Source organism: Artemia franciscana, chromosome 5 (genome assembly GCF_032884065.1).
Source record: "Artemia franciscana chromosome 5, ASM3288406v1, whole genome shotgun sequence".
In the NCBI taxonomy this organism is placed as follows: Eukaryota; Metazoa; Arthropoda; class Branchiopoda; order Anostraca; family Artemiidae; genus Artemia; species Artemia franciscana.
In genome coordinates, this window is record NC_088867.1 from 42,115,426 (window position 1) to 42,140,734 (window position 25,309).

Sequence of the window (25,309 nt, forward strand, 5' to 3'; positions counted from 1 at the left end):
CATTAATGTTATTCATTTTGCTAACATTTTCATCTAGGACGCTCAAATCACCAACATAATATAAGTCTAAGGGTGTTTTAATTCCCCATGTGATTCATTGCTCTCCCATGGCCTTTGCTGTTCTCCTTAGGACAAAATCCATCAAAACAATTCGTATAAGTAGGGATAACACGCAGTCCCCGCCTAACTCCTGATTCAATTAAACTGGCAGCTAACCTAATTTCCTCCCTTTACCACAGAAATTCTATTTTCGTAAAAAGTACTGATCACTTTAATATATATATATATATATATATATATATATATATATATATATATATATATATATATATATATATATATATATATATATATATATATATATATATATATATATACATATATATATATATATATATATATATATATACCATTCTAAAACACTCGCTAAAGCTCTGAATAATACACTTGCTAATAAAATAAAACTGTGGAGTAAAAAGATGTGATGTCTAAGGCACTTCTCAAATATTAGTCTAAGATGAAAATTTGGTCGACACAACCTCTCTCCTTCCTAAAACCATGCTGTTCTTGTCAAATTTACTCCTAAAAATCCTCCCGGTAACTTTCCTCCCCACAGAAAATTCTCCCCGTGGAAAATCCCCAATCAGCAGAAAAGACGCCCCAGAAATTGTCATATATTTCCCAATATCATACCATGTGTAAAAATTTGTAAATTGTGCAACTCAAGGCTCTTTCCTGGTGTCTATGGGGGTCATGTCATCCCCAAAGGTATAGTTACTAGACCTTTGAAGCATGCTCAATCAAATTACTATCTCAAAATTTTGATCGGATTACTTTGTGAAAAATAAGGCGTGGGAGGGGGACTAGTTGCCCTCCAGTTTTTTAGTCGCTAAGAAATGGCACTAGAGCTTTTGATTTCCGATCAAATGAGCCCTCTCCCAATCTTCTAGGATAACTTGTTTGATAGGATCATCTCTGAGGGAAAAAAAACAAATAAACATGCAACCGTGATCTTTCTTCTTGCAAAAAATTGCCAAGTTACCCATTTTTGTATATACGAGCTTGAAAGCTTTTCATTAAGGTTCTTTAAAATGCTGAATCTAATGGTGCTTTTTTCATTAAGGTTGCTTGAGTTTTGGGGGTGTCTAGCCCCTTTTTCGAAAATCAGGTCAATATTCGCAGTTTTGTAGCTTTTGATGGGTAATATTAGACTTAATGAACCTTATATTTGGAATTAAATAAAAAAAAACAAGTTTTTTAAATGAAAGTAAGGAGCGACATTAAAACTTAAAACGAACAGAAATTACTCCGTATATGAAAGGGGCTTTTCCTTCTCAACGCCCCGCTCTTTACGCTAAAGTTTGACTCTTTCTCTTAACTCTACATTTTCAAACAGTACAAAACTTTTGCGTAAAGAGCTGGGCGTTGAGAAGGAAAAGCCCCTTTCATATACGGAGTAATTTCTGTTCGTTTTAAGTTTTAATGTCGCTCCTTACTTTCATTTAAAAAACTTATTTTTTTATTTAATTTCTGAACGTTTTTGAATCAATGCATGTTTTGATTTTGGCTCTCCGCAGAGGAATAATTAAAACGAAATTTGTATATTTATTTTTTTGGCTAAATGGCTTTCTCATAATTTTGATCGAATGATTTTGAGAAAAAAAGAGCGGGGGAGGAAGCCTAGTTGCCCTCCGATTTTCGGTTAATTAAAATGGCAACTAGAACTTTTGATTTTTTACGAATCTTTTTATAAGTAAAAGATATACGTAAATTATAAATTAGCTTACGTAAAGAACATTATTATTCTTATGTTTTTATCACATATATGAGGGGGTTCGCCCCCTCGTCAGTACCTCGCTCTTTACACTAAAGCTTAAATTTTGTCCCAATTCATTAAGAATTATCCCTGAATCTCAAAAGCCGCAGAATAAATAGTTGAAATTACTAAAAATACTTTAGCATAAAGAGCGAGGTATTAGGAGTAGGTGAGCCACTCATATGGGTAATAATTTCTGTTCGTTTTAAGTTTTAATGCTGCTGCTTACTTCTAGTTGAAAAAAAAAACTTTTTCATATTTATTTTTTCATTGTTTTTTTTAAGTAATGCTAGTAAATCCTGCGCTCCCTTCATGGAAATTTTCTTCCCCCATGACAAATTCCTCGATGGAAAGTTCCCCCAGCATATCCCCCTCTTCTCAACCCCTGCCTCCAACCAAAAAATCCTCCTGAAAACGCCTGTACACTTCCCAATAATCATTACTATATGTAAGCACTGGTCAAAGTTTTGAACTTGTAACCCCTCCCACGGGGACTGTGGGGGAGTAAGTCGTCCCCAAAGACATAGTTATAAGGTTTTTCGACAACGCTGAATAAAATGGCTATCTCAGAATTTTGACCCGTTGACTTTGGGAAAATAATTAGCGTGGGAGGGGGCCTAGGTGCCCTCCAATTTTTTTGGTCACTTAAAAAGGGCACTAGAACTTTTCATTTCCGTTAGAATGAGCCCTCTCGCAACATTCTGGGACAACTGGGTCGATACGATCACCCCTGGAAAAAAAAAAACAAAAAAAAAACAAAAAAAAACAAACAAATAAACACGCATCCGTGATCTGCCTTCTGGCAAAAAATATAAAATTCCACATTTTTGTAGATAGGAGCTTGAAACTTCTACAGTAGGGGGTGAAAAAAAATTTTCCCATATTTTCTAAAATAATGCAAATTTTCTCAGGCTCGTAACTTTTGATGGGTAAAACTAAACTTGATGAAACTTATATATTTAAAATCAACATTAAAATGCGATTCTTTTGATGTAGCTATTGGTACCAAAATTCCATTTTTTAGAGTTTTGGTTACTATTGAGCCGGGTCGCTCCTTACTACAGTTCGTTACCACGAACTGTTTGATAAGCATTAAAAGACAATTCTCTTGATGTATCAGTTGGTATCAAAATCTTATTTTTTAGATTTTTGGTTACCATTGAGCCAAGTCACTCCTAGTCTGTTACCATGAGCTGTTTGAAAAAGAAAATACATTATTGCATCACCAGTTACGCAAAATATATCTACTAAACTAGCTCTAATGAACTGACCATTTTCACTGTATATAGAATTCGGAAAACAGCGCAAAATGGAAAACTGGGGTGACTTCAGTTTTTGCACAAGTTAAGTAAAGCTTACGCAGAAGTTGAGCAAAGCATATGCACAAGTTGAGTGAAGCTTATGTACAAAAGAACCTTCAATTAGTTATTAATATAGTTCAGTTAGGTGCAAACATAGATACGCAAAATACTAAAGCAATTTTAGATTAATGCTTTTTTTTAATTTTAAAATAATTTAAATAATTTTTTAAATAATTTTAAACTTTTTAATAATTTTTTATTTTTATTTATATTTATATTTATAATATTTTATTTAGCAATTTTTATTTTTTATTTTTTAAATGGATAATTACACTGGCATTTTTATTTATCAAACAGAAGTGACGAGATGGCTGACCTTTTTTGGGCCTGTTTTGGGACTATGAAATTAAACGCTAAGAAATAACATTTAAAAAAACTGCCTATGTATAATAGGAACGTTTCCAATAATACTTTTTACACGTTGTCTGCAGGTCCCACAGACACTTGAGGTACAAAGAATTATATCCGCACTCTCTATGTCTAGACGGTTTCTTTGACGTCGTTTTTAACCTCAGAAAAAGAATTCTTTTTAATTGCTGCAATAGCAAAAGTATAATAGCAGATAAAGCAATTTGCTTATTTTATCCCAGTTCCTTTTCTTTAATTTTGCGTATAAAAGTTGGCTTAACCTATAGTAGCTTAGTGGATTGATATCTGCTAATCTTGCTACCTAAGGCCGTACCCAGGGGGCTAGGGGGTTTGAACCCTTCCCGAAATATGTCCATCCCTTACATCACAGTAAAAATGTATATAAACAATGCATTTTTTAAAGTTTTTCTGTGCAACCCCCCCCCCACCCTTCGAAAAACATCCTGGATACGGCCCTATCGCTACCTGTCGCTGCAAAAAAAAAAAGAAAAATAAAATCAAAGAGGCAACTGAAACGTGGACCATTGTAGAGGCCCTGTTTGGCATAAATGGCTCTGGTATACCTTCCTCCCATAAATGTTGGCTATTTTGGTGTATTCAATTTGATAATAGGTGCGTTGGTGCTTTAATAGGCGCCCGGTATAATCCCCCCCAGATGAATGTCCTTGGAAAATTCCCCCCTAAAGCTCACCCTTTTGGAAATTTCCCCCAAAAGTTTCCCCCACACATAGTTTTCGTTCTGAAATCGCCCCCCCCCCCGCGAACAATCTCCCCGGAAAACTCCCCTACATGTAAAATTCAGCAGTTAAAGAGAAAGTTCTATCACAAATAGAATGAAGAAAAGAAAAGATAGTGGAATTTTCTATATATATTCTAAATGTTAGTAGGATATATGATGGAGAATATAGTATAGTATCTATTGTAATAGTTTATCTTTTATTCACTATTTTTCGTCTTTTGGCGGGTTGGTCTGTCATATTAGGTAAGATAAAGGTTAAAGAAGACAATTTTTAAAGATCAAATTCATGGGAAGTGTAAAGCAACTGCCCTAAGGTGGAAGTGCACAGAGAACCAAGCTGGGGCCGGGGAGCATGAGTTAGTACTTCTCGTGGACTTGGTCTGGCACTAAGATCTACAATGCATGACACTAGTACATCCCTTGCGATCAAGAACGCGTTCACTAGGTGCGTAGTATAGTGTATTTGACACGAAAAAACCGCAGAGCCATGACCACAAAAAAAGAGAATAACATACAAATGTAATTAACAGAATTAATTAAAGTTTTGATCAAAGCAATTAATGCTAGGGAAACCATTCAAAAACACTAATCCAAACAATCACGATGGATTATACCCTCACGAATAAACCGCGCCAGATTCTTAGTACTAAAAAAACGTCCATTTCCCAACATATTAGAAGGTTTCCGTATGAAGATCCCTTAAGAGGTGCTTCTTTTTAAAATTTATCTTAAATAACATGGAGTCAAAGTCCAAACTAGAACCAAGTAAATTAGAAATGGGCAGAATTACTTATTTCAAACAAGCAAGCAAATTATTTTCTTTAACTTTTTTTTTACTCTGATGTGATAACTGAACCCCCCCAAACACAAAAAAAAGATTAAAAGAAGTAGAAATATAAAAATAAATACTATAGGATGTTCTACCTATATTTTGGAATTTAGCTAGAATATTCCAGAATCCCTTCTTTTCTTCATTCCTTTTATTTGTCTCAGTTTCCCGTTGGCTTCTCAATTTTACATGTACGGGTAATTCCCCAGATGATAATAGTCTGCGGGGTGAATTTTCCAGGAGAGGCTGTCGGTGGGGGGGATTCCTGGGGTAGCCTAAGACCATGTGGGAAAATTAACTCGATCCACATTAACACTTAACCTTACAGATATAGGTATGTTTCATAAATATAGCCTTATAATATTGATTGTCTCATTTGTCCTATATACAATCCTTGGAGTGAATCTATATATATAAAATAATCTTCCATAAATACATAAAGACTCTTTGATTTCTAATTTATAAATTGGCCAGCAAATCAAGATTGCTTGTCATCATTTCAAAGCGTAATTAGTTTCTTTTTTTTTGCGGAGTTTCTGATGGAAGCAAAGAACAAAGTTGGAAATTAAAACGAACAAAAAATTATTGTTTCGCAGTTTATGCTATATATATCTTCAAGACTAGCACAAATAAACCGACTTTTGACATTTCCTTGTATTTGTGGAATTCTGAAAAACTAGCGCCTTATTGAAAACACTTGCTGATTTCAAATATATAAGTTTTGTAAGTTTAGCCTTACCAATCAAAGACTGCAAGCCTAAGGAAATTTGTCTTATTTTCAAATAGAGGGGAACGCACCCCCTATACGTGATAAAATCCTAATCAAAATAACATCGCCAGATTCAGCGTATAAAAGAACCCTACTGTAAAGGTTTCATGCTCCTATCTGCAAAAACGTTGGGTTTTTTTGCCAGAAGAATAATCACAGATTCGTATTTATTTGTTGCTTTTTTTTCAGGGTTGATCGTACCGACCCAGTGGTCCAAAATATCCGGAGAGGGCTCATTAGAATACAAATTAAAATTTCCAGTGTCCCTTTGAAGTGACCAAAAAGATTGGAGGGTAACTAGGTCCCCTCCTACACCCTTTTTTCTAAAAATCGTTCGATCAAAATTTTGAGATAACCATTTTACTCAGCATAGTCGAAAAGCCGAATAACTATGTCTTTGGAGATATCATGATCCTCCACAACCTCTGGGGAAAGGTCTTTATAAAATCTGCCCATAGTTTACGTATAGTATATGTTATTGGAAAATATGCATACATTTTTCGGGTGGGGGGCGGTAATAAATTTTCTACTGGGGGGATTTTCCACGAAGAGAATTTTCCATGGGCAGGGAAGTTTCCAGTGGATGAATTTTTCAGGAGAAATTTTACGCTGGGAGAGTTTGCCTCCATGACGCATCTGTTTTACGCGATCTGAAAACAGTTTTTAGTCACATCAAAAACGATGATTACGATTATACCCGGAAATGGGTAGCTCTGATGAGTGCTTGACCTTTAAAAACTACCTGAATTATTAAACAGTACTATCTAGCGAGTTTCACTTGCAACCCATTACATTTTGGCCCTTTTAGCTGCAGCTCGGCCTAACTGAGCAAAAATTTAATTAAGTTATTGATAAAAAAAAATTCAGTAATCGACTGAATGTTATTTTAATTCGATGAATTGAATAGAGTGTCAAAATTAGTTTGTTGAGACATCGTTTATAATCCTTATAATGTTTAATTATTTATAACCTACAAACGAACATTAGCAAATGAACCGGAACAGTCCTGGTCAAGGGTAAAAATAAAATAGAGGTATTTTTTTCTAGCATTTCGGTTGTTGACCCTTTATTTTTACCAACCTTCAATCAGAAATTTTTTACTGCTTCTAGTTCTTTTTAAGGGTTGGCCAAAGTACATTTTGTCTTTTGGGTTGGTTTCAAGCGGCTTCCCGCTTGGGTTGGGTTGGTTTGAACCTCGATCTTCAAGAAAGCACTAGAATTGCCCTTTTTGATAATTATCTACTGTATTCTATAAATTGCATGCCTTGTAAGAGCCTTGTAACATATAGACTTGCAAACTTGAAAAATACAAAACATTCTCGAGATAGATTTTTTCTAATCTTTCAAATCATTTTTAAGGGTCAAGTACTCCACGGAGATAACTATTCCCGGGTATAATTCATAATCAGGGGGTTATATATGACATTATGACTAGAACCTGCTAATTTGTCTCCTGGCGCCTGGGTGGACTGATACGAAACTCTTCTTATGTCTTGCTTTCTCTTTGCCGACTCAATTTTGCACGTGGAGATGTTATGGGTAATCTTATGTCTTGCTTTCTCTTTGCCGACTCAATCTTGCACGTGGAGATGTTATGGGTAATTGTCCGGGGTAAATTTTCACAGGGATTGAATTATCCAGAGAATATATCCGTAGGGAGGAGGGATTTTCCCGTGTAAGTGGAGCCAGATTTCCATTACACATTTGGGAAAACGATCAGAAATTAAATAAAAAAACAAATTTTTCAACTGAAAGTAAGGAACAACATTGAAACTTAAAACGAACAAAACTCTTACGTATTTGAGGGGGGTTGCTCCTCCTCAGCATCTTTTTTTTACGCTAAAGGTTGAATTTTGTCCCAATTCTTTAAGGACGACTCCTGAAACACAAGGTTCGTTTGATTAGAACAATAAGAAGCTTTTTTAAGTACTAAAAACTTTAGCGTAAAGAGCGAGGTGTTGAAGAGGAGGCCACCCCTCTCATATGTGTAATAAATCCAGTTCGTTTAGGTTTTAGTGTTGCTCCTTACTTTCAGCTGAAAAAACTAGTTTTTTTATTCAATTCTCTGAAAAAATGCAAGCAAGCTCAGTTTTCAATCAGGCACTAGTATTACACAACTGGAGGAACATAAATTTTTTTTTACCCTTTTTAAGGGAAAACTAATTCTTTACCTTGTGCTGAACTGTAGCCTCATGACCAAAGGACTCGATGAAATGAATTTTGGACTAATCAGAAAAAAAGTGTTAATACTTTTTTCGCTCGTTAGCTTAAGGCTTAATAATATAAGTTTCGAGCCGATCAAAAGAATTCATGGCCCTTTTCCAAGCCCAGATTCCTGGGACCCATTTTCCAAATAATTGGTTTCTACGCTAGATTCCTCTTGATCCAAGGACTTAGATGTATGTTTCAAAGTGATCTGGAACAAAAAGTTTCCTTAGCTTATCCATGGACCCCCTTAAATCATCTTCCTCTCAACAGAATTTGTGTTCCTTTTTATTTGGTCTTTTTTTATTTGGCCTGCTGAACTTTCCTCAAAACTTTGGAGTAAATCACACCCAATGACAAATATGTCCGCTCCTGTCATTATGAAATTTATCGGTAAACAATTGTCAATTCACACAGTTTACGACTCTTACCCCAGGGGCTGTAGAGGGTAAGGTGATCCCTGGGTTATGTTTGCTTTTCAACAATTCTAAGCAGATGAAAATCTAAGATTTTTATCGCACATTATGGTGGGAGGGGTTGCGGGGGTTTGGATAGCAAAAAAGGGGAGGATGGATGCTTGCCTTCCAATCACTTTAGACCCTTAGGTAGGGATCTAGAGCTTTTTATTTACAATCAACTGAGATACATCACAAGTTTATCGACCAACTCCCCCCCTTACAAAGTGGCTGAGGAAAAAAAGAAAAATAACATACTGAAGACCTTTGGCTCTTCATTATAGGCAATGCTAGAGTATTACCTCTGATATACCCTTTGCATGATTCTATTGAGCCTAGTTCTCCCCTTTGCCTATATAGTCAAGTCGTTTGTGTCTATACAATATAATTCTATACTACTATTGATTGTAAAAAAGAAAGCAAAAAAAAAGAAGTTACCTGTAGTGATGTAATAATGTTACCTGTGATTACCTGTAATAATAATGTCTAGGTGTCTTGCTAAGCATGTCTAGCTAAGCCTTCGTGTGAATTCAGTTTTACTTAAAGACTAACGGGTTTATTCCATAAAAAATTGCGGGTAAATGTGGGTTTAAGCGGGTTTATTTTTAAATTGCATTAATAAAAGAGTTCTTCAAGCAGAAAAAATTAGAATTCTACACATGTTTCCCTGTCTTATTAGTCAAGGGGAAAGCATTTAAAAAAAAGTAAACTACTTACTTTAAAAATATATTATCTACCTTTAAGACCTCTTAAATTTTGGGCATTATGGTTTATTTTTAAATTGTAGGTTGAACAGTACGTGATTACGAACTGTAAGTAAGGAGTGGTGCGGCTCAATAGTAACCGCTACTCTAAGAATTAGAGTCTTAATAACAAAAGATACATCAAAATAATCAAATTTTGATGCTCATTCAAAATATTAAATAAAAAAAACAAGTTTTTTTAAATGAAAGTAAGGAGCGACATTAAAACTTGAAACGAACAGAAATTACTCCGTATATGAAAGGGGCTTTTCCTCCTCGACACCCCGCTCCTTACGCTAAAGTTTTTTATTGTTTTAAAAAGTAGAGTTGCGAGAAAGAATCAAACTTTAGCGCAAGGAGCGGGGTGTCGAGGAGGAAAAGCCCCTTCCATATACGGAGTAATTTCTGTTCGTTTTAAGTTTTAATGTCGCTCCTTACTTTCATTTAAAAAACTTGTTTTTTTTATTTAATTTCTGAAAGTTTTTTAATTAATGCATGACTGATTTTGGCTCTCCGTACATAAATTATTAAAATGAAATTTGCATATTAATTCTTTTTTTGGCTAAATGGCTTTCTCTTAGTTTTGTTCAGACGATTTTGAGAAATAAGGGGTGGGGAAGAAGGTCTTGTTGCCCTCCAATTTTTCGGTTACTTAAAAAGGCAACTAGATCTTTTATTTTTGACGAACGTTTTTATTAGTAAAAAAAAATACGTAACTTAAGAATTAACTTACGTAACAAACTTTTATATTCTTATATTTTTGATTATATATATGAGGGGGTTGGTCCCCTCGTTAATACCTCGCTCTTCACACTAAATCTTGTTTTATCCCAATTCTTTAAGAATGACCCCTGAATCAGAAAGGCCGTAGAATAAATAGTTGAAATTATTTAAAAAAATTTTAGCATAAAGAGTGAAGTGTTTATCTCCTCCTAAATACCTCGCTCTTTATGCTAAAGTATTTTTAGAACCCCTCATATGCGTAATAATCTCTGTTCCTTTTTAAGTTTTAGTGCTTCTCCTTACTTTCAATTGAAAAAACTTTTTCATGTTTATATTTTCATTGTTTTTTTTATAGTAATGCTAGAAAGTCCTGCGCCCTTTTCATTGAATTTCTCTTCCCCCATGAAATATTCCTCCAAGGAAAGATCCTCCCATATAGCCCCCTCCCCTGAACCCCACACCCAAACCAAAAAAATCCCCCTGATAACGTCGGTACACTTCCCAGTAACCATCACTGTATGTAAACATTGGTCAAAGTTTGTAACTTGCAGCCCCTCCCCCAGGGACTGTGGGGGGTAAGTCATCCCCAAAGACATAGTTATTATTGTTTTCGACTATGCGGAACAAAATGGCTATCTCAAAATTTTGATCCGTTGACTTTGGGAAAAAAATGAGCGTGGGAGGGGGCCTAGGTGCCCTCCAATTTTTTTGGTCACTTAAAAAGGGCACTAGAACTTTTCATTTCCGTTAGAATGAGCCCTCTTGCAACACTCTAGGACCACTTGGTCGATACGATAACCCCTGGGAAAAAAAAAAAAAACACGCACCCGTGATTTGTCTTCTGGCAAAAAATACGAAATTCCACATTTTTGTAGATTGGACCTTGGAATTTTTTATAGGGTTCTCTGATACGCTGAATGCGATGGTGTAATTTTTGTTTCGTTTACTATTGAGCCGGGTCGCTCCTTACTACAGTTCGTTACCACGAACTGTTTGATATAGAATGTATCAAGTTTAATGGTACTCATCAAAAAATACGAGCCTGAGGAAAAATTTATCCAATTTTCAAAAAAGGGGGGAAACATCCCCAAACATCAAGCAATCTTAATGAACACATTAATCACACCGTCAGATTGAGCATACCAGAGAACCCTAGTGTAGAAGTTTCAACTTATTTATGGAAAAATGTGGAATTTAGCATTTTTTTTTCCAGAGAAGAATCATGAATGCGTCTTTATTTGTTGTTTTTTCCCAGGAGTGATCGTATCAAACCAGTGATACTAGAAGATTGGGAGGGCTCATTTGATTGAAAATAAAAAAAAATTAGTGCCTTTTTGAGTGACCAAAAATATTGAAGAGCAGCTAGCCACCCTCTCGCGCCCCTTTTTTGCAAAAGTTGCCCAATCGAAATTCCAAGATAGCCATTTTGTTCAGAAGAGTCAAGATCTCCAACAACAATGTTCTTTGAGGATGTCGTGACCCCCCACAGTTCCGGGGGGAAGGGCTGCTAGCTTTGAACTTTGCCCGTTGCTTCCATATAGTATTGGTCATTGGAAATTATACAAGGTTGTTTTTTTTTTTGGGGGGGGGGGGTTAAGAGGGTGGATCTTTCCCTGGAGGAAGTTTTTATGGGGGAAGGCAATTTTCCATGGAGTGGGAGCCGGATTTCCTGTTTCTTTTAATGATTAAAAATTAAATGAAAAAACAAGTTTTTCAACTTAATGTAAGCACCAAAAAAAAACTTTTAACTATGACAAGTTATTACGTATATGAGGGGGTTGCCCCCTGATCAATACCACGCTCTTTACGCTAAAGTTTTTTTTAATTACAAAAAATTTTTTTATTCTAATTAAACAGCCCTTGGGTTTCAAGAGTCAAAATAAAAAAAAGTCAAACTTTAGCGTAAAGAGTGAGGTATTGAGGAGGAGGCAACCCTCCTCATATGCGTAATAATTTCTGCTCGTTTTAAGCTTCAATGTTGCTCCTTACGTTCAGTTAAAAACTTCTTTTTCCTTTAATACATATAAAGGACGGAGAGAGAATCCTTCCTATGTACCCCCTAAATTCCCAAGTTTTCTCCATATTCGTATACTATAATTGAAAGTCTCAGTAGACTCGCCCACCCCCCTCCGAAATATAAAACACCGCATACACAGTCCAAGCTGTCCTGGCCGAGTGGCTAGCATGTTAGACTTAAAACCCTATGATTGTGGGTATACGAGTTCGACTCCTGGGGTTACTGGTTATTTGGTTCATGGGTAACAGTGGTAGCTGCAACCTAATAACTTGGTTTGGATTGGGGGTCAGTGGCGCGAGTCATTAAGCTCAGCAGAAGTCGATCGAGCTCTAAATAGGTAGTCTATTCGGAAAAATCTGGGGAAGGTAGACAGGAAACGCGTGTAAAAGCACAGGATGGCTGGTCCCCAGCCCCCCCCCCATTGCACCATGTGGTTGAAAGAGTATGAAAAGTGATCGGCGCTGCCGGTAGGGACTGTAAAGTCCAGTGTCGTATTCTTTAACTTTACCCTACGCACTTATATCCATAAATCACGCCTTGTCTTATTCGTCTGCATGCCTTGGATATTTATTAAATAAAAAAAACAAACAAGTTTTTTAACTGAAAGTAAGGAGCGACATTAAAACTTAAAACGAACAGAAATTACTTCGTATATGAAAGAGGCTGCTTCCTCATCAACGCCCCGCTCCTTACGCTAAAGTTTGACTCTTTCTCTCAATTTTCCTTTTTATAACAGTAAAAAACGTTAGCGTAAAGAGCGGGGCGTTGATGAGGAAGCAGCCTCTTTCATATACGAAGTAATTTCTGCTCGTTTTAAGTTTTGATATCGCTCCTTACTTTCAGTTAAAAAACGTGTTTTTTTTATTTAATTTCTGAACGTTTTTGAATCTATGCATGTTTTGATTTTGGCTCTCCGCAGAGGAATAATTAAAACGAGATTTGCATTTTTTTTTATTTTTTTTTGGCTAAATGGCTTTCTCATAATTCTGATCGAATGATTTTGAGAAAAAAAAGAGCGGGGGAGGAAGCCTAGTTGTGGAGATGGGTAGGGGTTTTTAAGTACCAGTACCGTCATTCCCGCTCGTTGATTTCTTAAATTATGAAAGGCAAAGAATTTCCATCGACAAACAGCGATGAAAGTTCTAGTTACCTTTTTAAGTAATTAAGAAATCAGAGGGCAACTAGGCCTCCTCCCCTGCTTTTTTTCTCAAAACCATTCGATCAAAACTATGAGAAAGCCATTTAGCCAAAAAAATAAATATGCAAATTTCGTTTTAATTATTCATCTGCGGAGAGCCAAAATCAAAACATGCATTGATTCAAAAACGTTCAGAAATTAAATAAAAAATACGTTTTTTTAACTACTTACTAGGCCATGAAAACTGCCAAGTAGCATTGTTAGTATGCTACCCCACTTTTTGCACGGCAGAGCGAAACTTGTGTTTTGGCAGCTTTTCTATGAGCAAAAATTATTTTTATATGTAAAAATGGTATTCTCAGACAAAATATGCTAACAAATTTGAAAACTGCCAAGTAGCATTGCTACTTGGCTATCCCAGTTTTTGCACGGCGGGATACAACTAATCTTTATAAATAAAGTTTTGCTTCCTTTTAGTGATATTTTATGTCAAGTAGTTATTGTGTTGCTTTAGACTTAGAAATGTGAGTCAGGAATTAGTTCATATAAAATTAATATATATACCCCCCCCAAAAAATGGGTTTGTCTTTGCCTGAATGTACCCGGTTAATAAAACACCTATTTTGATTATCTAATTTATTATATTTATACATAATTAATTATACCTAATATAATTTATTATATTATCATATTTTATTTATTTAAAATTCCTTTTATTATATCATTATAATGTTTATAATATTTGATAGTCCAATGTATTATTAATTATGTAATTGATTATAAGTAATCTAATTTAAGAATGGAGAAGAAACTCCACGAGGTTCAAAAATGGCTATTTGAAACAGTAACTGGCGATTCCGAAAACAAAATAGAAAGGGAAAGAAACAAGGACGAAGGAATTATTCCCTACGACGTCGTATTAAAGGATCTGCATACAGCTAGAAGCCAGTTAGTGGAATTGCAGTCACTGGTAAGTGCTTTTGTAAAATAGTGGTTGATGGGATTGCTTTATTTGAGGCACAAGGTATTACATATTGTTGTTTTAGGTGACTGACTGAGATCAGTTATAAGTATCTTAAATGAGGAAATTCCAGTTGAAACCTGTTTCGGCCTTCAGGTAGCCTGTCATCAGAGCCACTCCTAGAGGGGTACTACCCAAATAAGTTACTCCGGCCACTGCAACTAAGAGGGGGAGGAGTGGGACACCACGGCTGGGCGATTGCCCACTTTGATCAAATTTTGCACTCTTATTCGTTTTTTCGCTTATTATTGAGCTGGAGGGATGCTGTAATTATTTTGGCCTAGGCACCACTAACCATTGGAACGTGTCTGCCTATCATCATTGTTTTAAAGATCACTCTTAATAGTGGGGGGGGGGTCGCTCCTACGAAAGTTATTATGATAATGCTTTTAAGGAATGATCTTAAGGGAAATAAATTTTACATTTATAAGTTGTTTTTGTTCCCCCTCGAACAAAAAATCCTGGATACGGCCCTGTTAGAGCTGGATTAAATTTTCGTGTGAATACTTTCCTGCAGCCCCTCCTGTGTCAAAAATATTTTGACTTTTTTCCTACTTTGCCTGTAATTCTTCTTTTTTTACTTGCTCTTTAAGAAGTTTTCTTCTGTCTTCTTCCAAAAAAAAAACATCTTCCTTTTGGTTCGACCATAATGAAGTCTCTAAAGTAGAGATTCGGGAGTTTCTTTATGTTGTAAATGTTGTTAAATTATTCCAAGAACACGAAATTCTTTTGTTTTGCCAAGACATATCTCTCGATGGTGCGTCGACTTGCATAAATCCCGTGCACCAGATGGTGCCTGCTTAGCGTGGTGGAACTGTGCCAAAATCCTTGCATTGGGGGAACTCTGCGGCAAACATGGGGCTCTTAGATGCAAACTATGTGGTGGAATCTGGGTGACTTCTCGCTATCCCTTACAAGAACGCTTCCATGAGGTTTCCTGGAGGAAAGTACTAATAGGAGTTTTGTTTTAACAGGATTTAAACGGGATCTTTTTCCTTTTCCTCGTTTTTATATACTTTTAATACTTGTTTCTCAAACGGGCTATGGGTATCGCCCATCTAGCGGTAGCCATGGTCCCTCAGGGCTATCTTATGGGATGGAATGATTCTTCAGAACAAACCAAATTTGCCTTCATGTTATACTTTCTTTTCCTCAAAAATCAGAAATACAAAATGTAAAATAAACATCTTCCTTTATTTTTGGAAATGGGAGACATGGAGGGGGATAAAGAATTAATGCTATGGTACACCGATGACACTATAGCTTCTTCGTTGGTATTTTAGCCTCTCTGCCCTTGTATTAGTACAACTTATGACCTTACAGACGGGGGGGGGGACACACATCCAAAAACTGCTTCCTGAACCTGCTCCCGAGGACACATGCCAAGAAAAAACATTTGCCCCGTGGGTTATTGCAGGATTCCTCCCTCGTCTACGAAACCTCTTGCATACCCAATTACTACTTAAACTGATTCTGGTTACGTGTCTTAATAAATGCCGAAATGCGGTGCCTAATTTTACCTCATTTAAATCTCATTAGATTATTACAATAGTGAATGGTTATATTATAACCAAGATCTCTTATTTGACGCTAAAACAAATTTCTTTCAAAAATTAACTACAACCACTTCCTTTTCAACATACAGAAAATCAAAGAAAAAAAAAACACTTCCTGTCACTTTCGTTTTTTAAGCTTTGAAATTTTAAAGGTTTAAAAGATGGCGTTTCTGGTTGCCTACGGCGAGCCAGCCTCCAAGGCTATTATCGTCATGTTTTTATGTTATCTCAGCTTTTGTTTGTGTTTGGTTGTGGAACTCGGTGCCAAAATAAATGTTGTAGGAGTTGGATTTTCTATCGTTTTTTATATTTCGAGTTTAAAAGAATTATGAAATGGCCAACTGTGCGTGGTGGAAGCTTAAGACTACGGGATCGTGATTCAAAGGTATTTTAGTTGCCGTTTTATTCTTATGGGAATTCTGTGGATGTGCAATCTTTGCTATAAGTCCAGGGTAGGTTTTTGTTAAGCTACTTAGGGAAGATTAATTTGAAGATTCTCCCCCTCATAAATATACAAATTTCTTTTCAGAATATAATTTTTTAGTTATTTTACTTACGTATTTTTCCAAGTCAGAATTTAATTTTAAGGATGTAGTAGGCTGTACGAAAAGTGTGGTTCAATCCTGCTTTCTAGGGCTGCAATGAGAGAAAGGTTGGATGGTTAGGGCACATTATGCGGATGATGGATGATAGACTTGTCCTTTTTGGTCAACTGTCTAGGGCTAAAAGAAAAGGGCTAAACAGATTGTCCACGGTTGGGGTAGGAGGATGTCAGAAAGAAAGATTTAAGGGAATTGGAACTTCCTGGGAGGGTGTAAAGAGGGAGGCTTTGAATACATTGGGATGGAGGAGGAATGTGTGTGTAGCCGTGTTGGCCTCAGACGGCTTGGTGCTGTGGTGAATCATTAGTAGTAGTAGTACTATGAACCTTTGCTATCTCTCATCAGCTTGGCTTATGGGTTCAGTATCTTGAGTAGGCTAGCCGGTAAATATATGACTGTCCATATTATTGACTTACCAATAAAGTGAACACACCAGTCAGTACCTTTTTATGCTCTTTGCGAACAAAACAATCGCTTCTGTCATAAAATTCATTTTTAAGCACTTTTTAAGCTCTTAAAAATGACGAATTTTCAATTAAAGTGTGAGTTATCAGTCGTTGTCCGACAAAATAATATTACATTTTCTCAGTGCCAAAATCAAACAGTTCGTGGTAACGAACTGTAGTAAGGAGCGACCCGGCTCAATAGTAACCAAAACTCTAAAAAATTGAATTTTGATATCAATAGCTACATCAAAAGAATCGCATTTTAATGCTGATTTTAAATATATAAGTTTCATCAAGTTTAGTCTTACCCATCAAAAGTTGCGAGCCTGAGAAAATTTGCTTTATTTAGGAAAATAGGAGGAAACACCCCCTAAAAGTCGTAGGATGTTAGTGAAAATGATACCATCAGATTCAGCGTATCAGAGAACCCTACTGTAGAAGTTTCAAGCTCCTATCTACAAAAATGTGGAATTTTGTATTTTTTGCCAGAAGACAAATCACGGGTGCGTGTTTATTTGTTTTTTTTTTTGTTTTGTTTTTTCCCAGGGGTCATCGTATCGACCAAGTGGTCCTAGAATGTCGCAAGAGGGCTCATTCTAACGGAAATGAAAAGTTCTAGTGCCCTTTTTAAGTGACCAAAAAAATTGGAGGGCATCTAGGCCCCCTCCCACGCTCATTGTTTTCCCAAAGTCAACGGATCAAAATTTTGAGATAGCCATTTTGTTCAGCATAGTCGAAAACCATAATAACTATGTCTTTGGGGATGACTTACTCCCCCAGAATCCCTGGGGGAGGGGCTGCAAGTTACAAACTTTGACCAGTGTTTACATATAGTAATGGTTATTGGGAAGTGTACAGACGTTTTCAGGGGATTTTATTTCGTTTGGGGGTGGGGCTGAGGGGAGGGGGCTATGTTGGAGGATCTTTCCTTGGAGGAATCTGTCATGGGGGAAGAAAAATTCAATGAAAAGGGCGCAGGATTCTCTAGCATTACTATAAGAAAACAATGAAAAATAAACATGAAAACGTTTTTTCAAATGAAAGGAAGAAGTAGCATTGAAACTTAAAACGAACAGAGATTATTACGCATATGAGGGGTTCTAAAAATACTTTAGCATAAAGAGCGAGGTATTTAGGAGGAGATAAATACCTCGCTCTTTATGCTAAAGTATTTTTAGTAATTTCAACTATTTATTCTACGGCCTTTCTGATTCAAGGGTCATTCTTAAAGAATTGGGACAAAACTTACGATTTAGTGTAAAGAACGAGGTATTAACGAGGGTACAAACCCCTTCATATACATAATAATAATTAAAGAATATAAAAGTTTGTTACGTAAGTTAATTCTAAAGTTACGTATATTTTTTGCTAATAAAAAAATTCGTTAAAATTAAAATTAATAGTTGACTTTTTATGTAACCGAAAAATTGCATGGCAACTAGGCCTCCTTCCCCATCCCATATTTCTCAAAATCGTATGATCAAAACTAAGAGAAAGCCATTTAGCCAAAAAAGGAATTAATATGCAAATTTCGTTTGAATAGTTTACGTGTGGAGAGTCAAAATCAAACATGCATTAATTCAAAAACGTTCAGAAATTACATAAAAAAAACTAGGTTTTTTTAACTGAAAGTAAGGAGCGACATTAAAACTTAAAACGAACAGAAATTACTCCGTATATGAAATGGATTGTTTCCCTCCGCAATCCCTCGCTCTTTACGCTAAAGTTTGACTCTTTGCCACAATTCTGCTTTTTAAAACAATTAAAAGCTTTAGCGTAAAGAGCGAGGGATTGCGGAGGGAACAATCCATTTCATATACGGAGTTAAAAAAACCTAGTTTTTTTTATGTAATTATTATAATAACGCTAGTTTAGGTTAGGATAAATGGTCAATGTTGATATTACCTGAACATTTGTTATAGGATGCATTTTGACTTTTTGAACATCTTTTCTCTCTTGCAAAATTACCGCAAACTCACCGTTATGGAGTTATTATATATTTGCACATTAGGGGGGGGGGGTAAGCATAGCATATATTAAATACAGCAATGGTTAGTTTACGCATTGATAAAATTCTAGTTAATTGACTTCTTGCTATCTCAGTAAGGGTTTAGGTTAGGAAAATGCAACTTTCAGGAATGAATCTACAGACTAAAGTATGTCCCGGGAAGGTATTTTGAAGCACCTACCTCCACTCCTTCTCTGTCTAGAGGGCCCTGACCTTTGATGACCTTTAAAAATATGTGTGTTGTAAAAGTGAAACCTTGCAAAATAGATCTTCTGCTTAATTGAAGTACGACAAAATTGTTTTCAGCTTCATAACTTTGCTCAATTCCATTTTATAAGGTTTTAAAGATATGCAAATACATTTCCTAAATTCTGAAAAAAAACATTGATATGGCTCAAAATTCTACTCAAATAATAGGAATTGCATTTTCAGAACTAAAGGCAGAGAAAAAGTAACTAGTAACTGAAAATTAAGGTAAAATGTTGTTTCGTCAAAATATCAATAGGTAAAACCTGTCATGTAGACAAATTTCAGGGCCCTCTAGAGGGAGAAGAAGTGGAGGTGGGTGCTTTGAAAAACCTTCCTGGCACATACTTTAGCCTGTAGACCCATCCCTGAAAATTCCATTTTCCTAACCTTAACCCTTTCCGAGATAGGAAGAAGTCGATTAACTAGAATTTTACCTACGTATTTAATATATGCTATGCTTTACCCCCCCCCCCTAATGTGCAAATACAAAGCGCGAATTTGTTTCTAAACTATTACAGATTCGCGATTTCAAATACCCGATCAACGAAAATGGAAATGATTGCAATTCTGTATGTGTAAATACAAGAATATTTGGGCCGGAATAACTCCATAACGGTGAGTTTGCGATAGTTTTACAAGAGAGAAAAGGTGTTCAAAAAGTCAAAATGCATCTATTAACAATAGTTTCATGACCCAAAACAATTGTTCAGGTGACATCAACATTGACCGGTCAAATTAGGTTGGGTTAGGTTAGATTAGGTCAAAAAGTGCTTAAATTTGAATTTGCGATAGAAGCGATTATTATATTCGTAAAGAGCATAAAAAAAGGTATCGATTGGTACGTTCACTTTATCGGCAGGTCAATAATACAGACAGTCATATATTTTCCAGCTAGCCTATAGGCTAGTAATTAAAAGAGAATAAAGAAAAAATCATTTTGATTACTCACCCTTGCTGGAAGTCAGTAATTTGCCTTGGATGTGTAGATTTAAGAGAAAACGCTTTTCATCATTTTACTTTGCGACTTGTGCAAAAAAAAAATTAACACTACGAGTGGGGTAACTTCTAGTGTTGTTTTTTTTTAATTTTAGAATGTGGTTGGGTTTCTAAGGTCTCCGTGTAGCCTACTCTCTGCCGAGGGTGCAGCGTGGACTTTGAGTTTGGAGGGGAAATATAAAGAATGTAGGCTACTGACAACATCGTCCGGTGTGTCAGCAAGTGTGGACACTTAAGCTAAATTAAACTAGAAACACAAGCTAAATTCCAAGGTATAGGCACTGTGTGCCAACATATTGGATCTTTGGGGTGGGAGTCGCCCCATGGAGCCTAAGTCTTAAGACTCATGGTCCATGACTCAGGAAGGTATCCAGAGCCTTAAGGATTTCCTGGGAAGGCAAATTGAAGCACCTAACTCCACTCCTTCTCCCTTCATAGGGCACTGACTTTTGATGACCTTTAACAATGTTTATGTTTTAAAAGCGAGATCTTACAAAATAGATATTCTGCTCAAATGAGACATAAAAACAGTATTTTGAGCCACATATCTGCTCAATCCCAATTTATAAGGTTTTCAAAATTTCCAAGTTTTGAAGGACATTTTTATAGCTAAAAATTTTTATAGCTAAAAATATAAAAAATTATAGCACTGACATTGTTATAGCTAAAAATGGGTATTTTTCTACGCTTAATTCGTGTGGTAAATATTCAAAACAGGTTAAACATATGGAAGACATAGGAATATATTCGAACAATTATAAAAATTTTTATCAGAGATTCATAGGCCCGAAGGGCTGCATAGGGTACATGCATAGAAAGAAAATTATGAAATAAGTATAATCTTTTTTCGTTATTATAGGATGGAACTCAACAAACTTAAGACACATTATACCTATGGTTAATTCATTGTATTTTATAATTTAATTGTCACCAAAGCCCAGCTTTGAATTATCTCAGCAGAATTTTGATTTCTATCATCGGTTCTTTTGTAGAATTAAATAAAAAAAAACAAGTTTCTTTAAGTGAAAGTAAGGAGCAACATTAAAACTTAAAACGAACAGAAATTACTCCGTATATGAAAGGGGCTTTTCCTCCTCAACGTGTCGATCTTTACGCTAAAATTTGACTCTTTCTCTTAACTCTATTTTTAAAACGTTAAGAAACTTTATTGTAAAGAGCGGGGTATTTAAAGATACCCCGTTATTGTATTTAAAGCGTTAAGCGTAAAGCGAAGCGTTATTGTATTTAAAGATAAATACAATAAATAGATAGATACAAATATATCAATAGAAATTTATGTACTTGTCTATTATATAAAACACACTCGAGAAGTGAAGTTTCGTGACAATAAAATATGATGAAAATATATAATACTTTATTAGAAAAATTCTGAAGGTAATTTGTGAATTATTAAATTTAGAGCTTCGGCGTCGGCTGACGGTCTCAAAGACAAAGAAAAGTTCATTATTAACACGATTCTTGATCTAGTTCATTTTAGTTAATTATTAACGCGATTCTTGAGGGCACCGGTTAGTTTGCTTTGACTAGTGATAGAATATAGTGTCTCACTATGGATGTTCAAATTAGGATTTGGGATTTGCCAAGGACCGAAGAACAGGCAATTATATTTTTCCAGGATAAGGGGCTATTGCCCCTAAAGAAAACACTGCGTCAATGGATACACTATGACCTTATACCCTTAGGAGAAGCAACATTTTTGGAAGTGTAATACCTGCGTTCTGGGAGCATATTTACAAGTTATAGTTTTCATAATTTTGCTAATAAAGTATTCTATTTTCGTCATATTTTGTTTTTTTCATTAGCATTAACCAATCTTCACTTCTCGAGTGTGTTTTAAATAACAGACAAGTACCAAAATTTAATGAAAATTCACGGTAAAGGAAAAGATAGATGAGAGTGTAGACAAAATCCACGTTATCATGAAAAGATGTATGCAGTGCAGCCCTGACGGTTACGTTATTAAGTTGATAGTTTGCATTCGAATATTTTGAATACCACTAAGACTAGGGAAAAGCTGATATTGCTAGTTGCCCCTCCCTCCGTTCACTCGGCCCTTCTGTATTCACATACGGTTCTCACTTTGTTTGGACGGGTCCTCGAGCCTTTGAACTTTGCAATAGGCAATGTTTTTGCTTAGATTAGGCGAGCCTAGATTAAGTTGTACCAATTCATTCAGTTGGCGGTAGCAGGCTATGCACAAAATTATTTAACTCTTGAAAATTATACTCATTTACCGAGAGAAAAGATATTCTTCCATCTTTGATCGAACTATTTATCCACCTACATATGCATCACAAATCTACAAAATACCCATTTCCATCATCCCCGAAATCGATCTACTGCAAATTAAAGTCGAGCCAGAAGCTTCTAAATTGAAAGTCTAATGTTCTACTGACGTAGCTAGTTGGGATTAATCACTTGGTATTAAACTACTTGTCTTGATATAAAAAAATAGACTTCCTCTTAAAAGTTTAACATCCACAAGCTACTATTTATTGATATACCACATGTTTGGGTCTTAAATATGCCATTCTACCACTGTTTTGGGTCTTAAATGTGCCCTTCTAATATGTTTGGGTCTTATATGTGCCCTTCTACATATGTTTGGGTCCCTATTGTTATGTTTGTGAACATCTCAAATATGGTATTTCATTCCCAAGGATTCGGCGTTTTGAATAATAGGGTATCACAAATGATTCAGCATAAGTAACATTAGACCTTTTCCTAAAGATTTATGCCAATCAAGTCTCGAAAGTATTTGAAATTGTGATTGTTTTCTACCATACGTACATGGGCATGCATTCCTGTTGGTGTATTGCTCTTCCGATAAATCTTACCATATGTTGGCCAGCAAAAACCTTGTAACTACTTCAAATTTAAAAACTGAATGTATAATTTGCTTCTTTTTATCGTCATAGTTTTGTAATAGCCGTTTTTATGGATTCGTGTTTGCCCCCTAGATCCCATCCCCTAGATTGTTCGTGAATTTAAGAGTGAGAACCGTGTTTAATTTAAATAAAGGGTTAAATTAAAGAATTTAAAGGGAGTGGAAATACAGGGGAGTTGATAAGTACAATTTTTTTCAGTGAAAATACCAAAAAAGCTTATTTTCAGTAAAATACGAAAAAAAGGTATCACGAAAAATCTTAGATAATTTCTTAGACCACACTGCTTTTCCATTTACGAGAATTTAAGAGTGAGAAACGGGTTTAATTTACATAAAACAGTGACAAACAAAGTAAAAACAAAAATGACAACTAAATATTTTTATTCATTCTTTTAGCCCAGTACAAGCCTTTATTTAGTCGAATTACCGAGACCATTTTTGCGCTGTGCTTTTTTTGCGCTGTGCTTTTTTTGCGCTTTTAATTCGAGAAATTCAGCTTTATAATAAAGTAGACAGCTCGTTAGTTTTATTCTGTTTTCAAGGAAAAGAAGTATTAAAAAGTGAAACTAAATAATTATTCGCAAATTGTACTGACGCATAGATACATGGGAAAGTAAAAAGAATGTTGTTTTCTATTCCGTATGATACTGAGTAAAGGAATTACAAACAAGTTCTACCTCAATATTTTTTTAACCTTTTGGGATAGTTTATTTATTGGTGACTAACATTTTATTAGACTGACTTTCATAGCTCGTTTACGAGTTTATGCAAAAGTAAAAGAGTGAGTAAGCTGATTCGATCCCAGGCCTTATGGGAAACTCGGATAGTTGTTCTGACTTAATTTTTCATTAATAAATAACAAAGAAGTAATTCCGTCAAAGTCCTAGAGGAGGAGAAAAATTTGGAGCCGATTTTCCCCAGTCAAGTGAAAATGACCAAGCAAAAAATGAACCATATGCTACCATAAAGACAAAGGTATACTAAAGAAAATTGATTTGTTTGTGGATACTTGAATTATGAAGGACTATCTTAGTTATGATAAGATATTTGAACATGCTAAATTTCAACTGGGTCGCAAACTGGGGTCTGTGGGAGGCAGTTGACCCCCCTCCCCCTCTTTCCATAGAAAATTACGCCATTGAATAAATAGTTCATCTTACAAGTTTTCGGCTTACAAGCGGTTTGGCTTAAGCCCTCTTATCTGACAGTGCAGACTTATTTGTACATTGCAGAGCCTACATGCTTGATCTTCACAATAGGAAAAAAATATTTGTCAATTCGGTTAGCCCCTACTCTTAACAATTTTATGGGAAGCGAAAATAGAGCTAAAATTTTTCTGTTTTTTAACGTTGGATCAAACCCCTTGAAGTAACAAAATGTAAGTAAAGGGTACCTGCCTGTTATACGAAACACACCCAACAAGTTAATCTTAAGCTAATCCAGATGAAATATACCAAACATGATGCTAATTTAATACTGTAGAAGCAAAATTATGGAAACTACGACAAAGAATTATGGAAAACAGGCTGTAGAACGCATTGTATTCAATACCTAACCACCTATTTATATTTAATATTTAATCAAAATATACATACATCGTAGTTTTTCTCACTCAAAACAAGCAAATATTAACCAATCCCAGAGAGGCAAACTGGTTTCTGTCAGATCTTACACAGCGTAATTCTTGAGTGTGTTTCGTTTAACAGGTAAGTACCAGTAAAGAGTTAACCCATTGAAACTAGAAAAATCAAACTTTTGATTATAAAATATGCAACAACAAAATCTGTGATTCATGTCGATTCTAAATATCTATTAAATAAAAAAGAAAACAAGTTTTTTTAACTGAAAGTAAGGAGTGAAATTAAAACTTAAACGAACAGAAATTACTCCGTATATGAAAGGGGCTTTTGCTCCTCAGTGCCCCGCTCTTTACGCTAAAGTTTGACTTCTCTTAACTCTACTTTTTGAAACAGTAAAAAACTGTAGCGTAAAGAGGAGACATTGAGGAGGAAAAGCCCCTTTCATATGCGGAGTAAGTTCTGTTCGTTTTAAGTTTCTTTTTCGCTCCTTACTTTCAGTTTAAAAAACTTGTTTTTTTATTTAATTTCTGAACGTTTTTGAATTAATGCATGTTTTGATTTTGGCTCTCCGCACATAAATAATTAAAACGAAATTTGCCTATAATTTTTTTTTGGCTGATTGGCTTTCTCACAGTTTTAATTGGAAGATTTTGAGATAAAAGGAGCGGGGAAGGAGGCCTAGTCACACTCCAATTTTTTGATTACTTAAAAAGGCAAAAAGAACTTTTAATTTTTTATGAACGTTTTCATTAGTAAAAAAATATACGTAACTTACGAAT

The 25,309-nt window shown here is 35.4% G+C and overlaps 1 protein-coding gene across 1 annotated transcript in view; it reads left to right on the forward strand.

Moving 5' to 3' along the window:
• LOC136027430 (uncharacterized) overlaps window positions 1-25,309 on the forward strand; it is a 114,463-nt gene that overhangs the window by 67,453 nt on the left and 21,701 nt on the right. Inside the window, exon 7 of the mRNA XM_065704700.1 lies at window positions 13,963-14,134. Within this exon, the coding sequence (XP_065560772.1) occupies window positions 13,963-14,134 (172 nt within the window). The remainder of the gene's footprint in view (window positions 1-13,962; window positions 14,135-25,309) is intronic.